Source organism: Etheostoma spectabile, unplaced genomic scaffold (assembly GCF_008692095.1).
Source record: "Etheostoma spectabile isolate EspeVRDwgs_2016 unplaced genomic scaffold, UIUC_Espe_1.0 scaffold00015108, whole genome shotgun sequence".
Classification (NCBI taxonomy): domain Eukaryota; kingdom Metazoa; phylum Chordata; class Actinopteri; order Perciformes; family Percidae; genus Etheostoma; species Etheostoma spectabile.
Genome location: NW_022604047.1, coordinates 1 through 6,060, shown reverse-complemented (window position 1 = coordinate 6,060; position 6,060 = coordinate 1). Strand labels below are relative to the sequence as shown.

Below are 6,060 nucleotides of genomic sequence, written 5' to 3'. Positions count from 1 at the left end.
TGGAAAAAAAACACCAAAAGTGTTGAAAAAAGGGACAAAAACATGAGAAAAAACATCGATAAAAAGCATCAACAAAAGTGTTGATTTTCATTTTTTTTTAACGTGAAGACAACACGATGGTTACCAGTCTCTATATCAAGGGTGCCCAACCTGGGGCCCGTGGGCCCACTTTGGGCCGTGGTCTCTTTGCTTTGGCCCGCCATGGATCTGACTTCCTGTTCATTCTCCTCTTATTTTTAAAGTAACGACTACGAAACGTAGTCATTAAGACATCGACACAAAGGGTCAACCAAAGTGCTGATTTCCATTTTTGACGCGAAGACAACACGAGGGACGTAATCAGCCGTTGGAGGAGGACTGAATGCGGTCTGCTGGTCTCGGCCGGCTGCAGAAACCATCCCCCCATTTAAGGGTAATCAGGTTCACTTGATCTAGATCGGGAAGAGTTCATACAGCTAGCATACATACACACACATGGGAATAACTAATTATTAAAACATATGAAAGACTGACCTGCCCCGGAGAGGATGATGCTCAGAAGAAGGCTCTCCATCGTGGTCTCTGTCCGTCTCCGTCTCCGTCTCCGTCTGACTGCGGCTGTGATCGTCCTCTCTACGTCTTACATCAACCTCCTAACTGCTCTTTCATGCAAAGTCTCGCTGGGAACAAGAAAATCATTTTCCTCTCGGGCTGAAAGTTCTCTACGCATCAGTTCATCAGGTTTACATGTTCCATTAAAGGGCCACGACGCGCTGCTCTGGGGACGCTTTACATAGACCTTAGTGGTCCCTAATCCTGGATCTGAAGTCTCTTTATATAGACCTTAGTGGTCCCCTAATACTGTATCTGAAGTCTCTTTATATAGACCTTAGTGGTCCCCTAATACTGGATCTGAAGTCTCTTTATATAGACCTTAGTGGTCCCTAATACTGTATCTGAAGTCTCTTTATATAGACCTTAGTGGTCCCCTAATACTGTATCTGAAGTCTCTTTATATAGACCTTAGTGGTCCCTAATACTGTATCTGAAGTCTCTTTATATAGACCTTAGTGGTCCCTAATACTGTATCTGAAGTCTCTTTATATAGACCTTAGTGGTCCCTAATACTGGATCTGAAGTCTCTTTATATAGACCTTAGTGGTCCTAATACTGTATCTGAAGTATCTTTATATAGACCTTAGTGGTCCCTAATACTGTATCTGAAGTCTCTTTTATATAGACCTAGTGGTCCTAATACTGTATCTGAAGTTTCTTTATATAGACCTTAGTGGTCCTAATACTGTATCTGAAGTCTCTTTATATAGACCTTAGTGGTCCCTAATACTGTATCTGAAGTCTCTTTATATAGACCTTAGTGGTCCCCTAATACTGTATCTGAAGTATCTTTTATATAGACCTTAGTGGTCCCTAATACTGTATCTGAAGTCTCTTTATATAGACCTTAGTGGTCCAAAAAACCACAACAAAAAACAACCCAGAAAGGGCGGAAGACACCGGGGAGAGAGGGAACTGGGGACCGGGGGCAAAGGGAACCAACGGCAAAGGGGGCCGAGGAGCAAGGGACCAAGAACACCGGGGGAAAAGGACATGAGGGCACTAGGGACTGAGGCACTGGGGACTGATGAGCTGGGAAACCGGGGCCATGTACTGGGAGATTTTGGGGACCAACCTCCTTCCCTCAGTTAGAGCATTGAAGATGGGTCGAGGCTGGGTCTTCCAACATGACAAAGACCCGAAGACCACAACCAGGAGAACCAAGGGGGGGCTCTGGAAGAAGCAGATCAAGGTTCTGGGGGGTTCTAGCCAGTCTCCAGACCTAAACCCAATAGAGAATCTTTGGAGGGAGCCCAGAAACCTGACTGGTCTAGAGAAGATCTGTGTGGAGGGGGGGCCAAAATCCCTTCTGCAGGGTGTCAGACCTGGTGAAGGACTACAGGAACCGTTGGAAACAAAGGCTGCTGGACCAGATGTTAACATGGATCTTCTCAGCTGTTCAGATACTTATTTACAGCTGGATCATACTAATAAATAGTTAATAAATCATACGTTGTGATTTCTGGATGTTTTTTTAAATTATGTCTCTCACAGTGGACATGTCTCTCACAGTGGACATGTCTCTCCCAGTGGACATGCCTCTCACAGTGGACATGTCTCTCACAGTGGACATGCACCTACGAGGACATCAGACCCTCCATGGTTTCTAAGTGGGAGAACTTGTTAAATAGCAGCGTGTTAAATACTTATTATACTCCCTGTATATAGACAGCATCTACTGTCTATATATGCTCATACATACACACATACACACATACACACATACACACATACACACATACACACATACACACATATACTGTATATACCGTACAGGATAGATATATATATACACAACACAAGCGTTAATTTATCACCAGATATGACTAAAGAAAGAATCAAATCTGCATATTTGAGAAGCTGTGAATATATTTATTTTAGTATTTCTGCTTGTTGATGAAAACACACTCAATGACATCATCATCCCTCTTCCCCTTGTCCTCCTCTTCCTCCTCTTCCTCCTGGTGGAAGACGTCTCCATCATCCCTCCTTCTCCTCTTCCTCCTCTTCCTCCTGGTGGAAGACGTCTCCATCGTCCTGCTTCCTCCAGCTCAGCTTGATGTTTTTGTCCAGAACCTGGTCCCTCAGCTTCTGTTGGATCTGAGACACCAAACTCTCTTAAAATAACATCCCAGAGTCCGGTCTAGACCTGCTCTTTATGGAAAGACCTGGGAGATAAATAACATCCCAGAGTCCGTCTAGACCTGCTCTTTATGGAAAGACCTGGGAGATAAATAACATCCCAGAGTCCTGGTCTAGACCTGCTCTTTATGGAAAGACCTGGGAGAAAAAACATCCCAGAGTCCTGGTCTAGACTGCTCTTTATGGAAAGACCTGGGAGATAAATAACATCCCAGAGTCCTGGTCTAGACCTGCTCTTTATGGAAAGACCTGGGAGATAATAACATCCCAGAGTCCTGGTCTAGACCTGCTCTTTATGGAAAGACCTGGGAGATAAATAACATCCAGAGTCCTGGTCTAGACCTGCTCTTTATGAAAGACCTGGGAGATAAATAACATCCCAGAGTCCGGTCTAGACCTGCTCTTTATGAAAGACCTGGGAGATAAATAACATCCCAGAGTCCTGGTCTAGACCTGCTCTTTATGGAAAGACCTGGGAGATAAATAACATCCCAGAGTCCTGGTCTAGACCTGCTCTTTATGAAAGACCTGGGAGGTAAATAACATCCCGAGTCCTGGTCTAGACCTGTTCTTTATGGAAAGACCTGGGAGATAATACATCCCAGAGTCCTGGTCTAGACCTGCTCTTTATGAAAGACCTGGGAGATAAATAACATCCCAGAGTCCGGTCTAGACCTGCTCTTTATGGAAAGACCTGGGAGATAAATAACATCCCAGAGTCCTGGTCTAGACCTGCTCTTCATGGAAAGACTGGGAGATAAATAACATCCCAGAGTCCTGGTCTAGACCTGCCTTTATGGAAGACTTGGGAGATAATAACATCCCAGAGTCCTGGTCTAGACCTGCTCTTATGGAAAGACCTGGGAGATAATAACATCCCAGAGTCCTGGTCTAGACCTGCTCTTATGAAAGACCTGGGAGATAATAACATCCCAGAGTCTGGTCTAGACCTGCTCTTTATGGAAAGACCTGGGAGATAAATAACATCCCAGAGTCCTGGTCTAGACCTGCTCTTTATGAAGACCTGGGAGATAAATAACATCCCAGAGTCCTGGTCTAGACCTGCTCTTTATGGAAAGACCTGGGAGATAAATAACATCCCAGAGTCCTGGTCTAGACCTGCTCTTTATGGAAGACTTGGGAGATAAATAACATCCCAGAGTCCTGGTCTAGACCTGCTCTTTATGGAAAGACCTGGGAGATAAATAACATCCCAGAGTCCTGGTCTAGACCTGCTCTTTATGGAAAGACCTGGGAGATAAATAACATCCCAGAGTCCGGTCTAGACCTGCTCTTTATGGAAAGACCTGGGAGATAACTGTTGTTGTGGTTTAGGGGTCCAAGCCCGAGAGACCTGGCATCCCGCTCTGAGGCTCTCTACTAAATTTGGAAAAGATCAGCTGTGGGGGGGAGGGGGGCTCTACTGTGATTTCTATTGTAATACTTGATTGATACTTGATTCTGCTGTAAAACGCATGTTACTGTGAAATCTAAAGTACCAACTGGAGATTTCATATTATTTACAGTGTGATGTACCTGATCCAACATGGCCGCCAGCACAGCAGGGTCATTCAGGTCCAGGTTCTCCTTGGTCTCAAACTTCACTTTCATCACTTTCTTTATAACAGGAACCACTTTAACAAAGGATCAAAGACACTTTATCAGTCATAACATGTCTGTCTGGACAATAACATGAGGACAACATGAGGACAACGTGAGGACAACATGAGGACAACATGAGGACAACATGAGGACAACATGGGGACAACATGAGGACAACATGAGGACAACATTAAGACAACATGAGGACAACATGAGGGGCACATGACGACAACATGAGGACAACATGAGGACAACATGAGGACAAGATGAAGACAACATGAGGACAACATGAGGACAGCATGGGGACAACATGAGGACAACATGAAGACAACATGGGGACGAAATGAGGACAACATGAAGACAACATGAGGACAACATGAGGACAACATGAAGACAACATGAGGACAACATGAAGACAACATGGGGACAAAATGAGGACAACATGCAGACAACATGGGGACAAAATGAGGACAACATGAGGATAACATGAGGACAACATGAGGATAAATGAGGCCAACATGAAGACAAGACAACATGAGGACAACATGAGGACAACAGGAAGACAACATGAGGACAACATGAAGACAACAAGAAGACAAGACAACATGAGGACAACATGAGGGCAACATGAGGAAAACATGAAGACAACAGGAAGACAACATGGGGACAAAATGAGGACAAAATGAAGACAACATGAGGACAACATGAGGGCAACATGGGTACAACATGAGGACAACATGAAGACAACATGGGGACAAAATGAGGACAAAATGAAGACAACATGAGGACAACATGAGGACAATAGGAAGACAACATGAAGACAATATGAGGAAACCTTGAGGGCAATATGAGGACAACAGGAGGACAACTTGAAGACAACACGAGGAAAACATGGGGACAACATGAGGACAACATGAGGACAACATGAAGACAACATGGGGACAACATGAGGACAACATGGGGACAACATGAGGACAACATGAGGGCAACATGAAGACAACATGGGGACAACATGAGGACAACATGAAGGTGAAAATCCTGAATTGAAAGGTGAGTAGATCGCTTCATCCCTATAGTCCTGAATCCAAATGTAAAAGACTAGTCCTCACCTGGATCGTACCATTCACCTGGACCGTACCACTCACCTGGATCAGACCACTCAACTGGACCGTAGCAAATGAACGCTCTCCGCACGTCACATGGCCATTCCTCCCAGGCTCCTGATTGGCTGAAGTCTGCAGCCGCGCAGGTCTTGCTCGGGTTGTTGGTGTTGGTGGTGGTGCTGGTGTTGGTGTTGTGGTGTGGTGGTGCTGGTGTTGGTGTTGGTGGTGGTGGGGGTGGTGTTGGTGGTGGTAGTGGTGGTGTTGGTGTTGGTGGTGTTGGTGTTGGTGGTGTTGATGTTGTTGGTGTTGTTGATGTTGATGTCAGGTTGCCCGGTCTTCCAGAAGCTGAATGAGGAGTTGGTTCCATCAGACCACTTCCAGGGGTCCCTGTTGAGTCCGATCCAGGCTCTTTGTTCTCCACTGATCAGATCCTGTATCATCGTGTTGTCGATCGAGTTCCTCACGCTGGCCAGGTCGGTGTGGTGAGCTCTGCAGTATCTCTGGGCTTCAGTCCACGTCATAGACGTGGTGACGAGGACAAAAGTCACCTTTGACCCTGAAAGTGGAGCACAGAGAAGTGTAGAGGCAGCAGAACATACAACCTCCACCCAACCTCCAC

At 45.5% G+C, this 6,060-nt stretch overlaps 1 protein-coding gene across 1 annotated transcript; it reads right to left on the bottom strand.

The window, feature by feature from the left end:
• Positions 1 to 2,574: 2,574 nt before the first annotated feature.
• LOC116679478 (myotubularin-related protein DDB_G0290005) lies at positions 2,575 to 6,054 on the bottom strand. Its single transcript, XM_032509136.1, has 3 exons — positions 5,632 to 6,054; positions 4,273 to 4,370; positions 2,575 to 2,694 (listed from the first exon to the last, which is right to left on the bottom strand). The coding sequence occupies exons 1-3, from the start codon at positions 5,960 to 5,962 to the stop codon at positions 2,575 to 2,577; spliced, it is 549 nt and encodes a 182-aa protein (XP_032365027.1). The 5' UTR covers positions 5,963 to 6,054.
• Between the last annotated feature and the right edge of the window lie 6 nt (positions 6,055 to 6,060).

Excerpts from the sequence above, each read along its gene's own strand:
- LOC116679478 (XM_032509136.1), bottom strand. The coding sequence starts at position 5,962 with ATGACGTGGACTGAAGCCCAGAGATACTGCAGAGCTCACCACACCGAC. Across the intron at positions 4,371-5,631 it reads CAGCACCACCACACCACAAC|TGGTTCCTGTTATAAAGAAA; the intron begins ACCAACACCAGC and ends CCTTTGTTAAAG. Across the intron at positions 2,695-4,272 it reads TGGCGGCCATGTTGGATCAG|ATCCAACAGAAGCTGAGGGA; the intron begins GTACATCACACT and ends TTGGTGTCTCAG.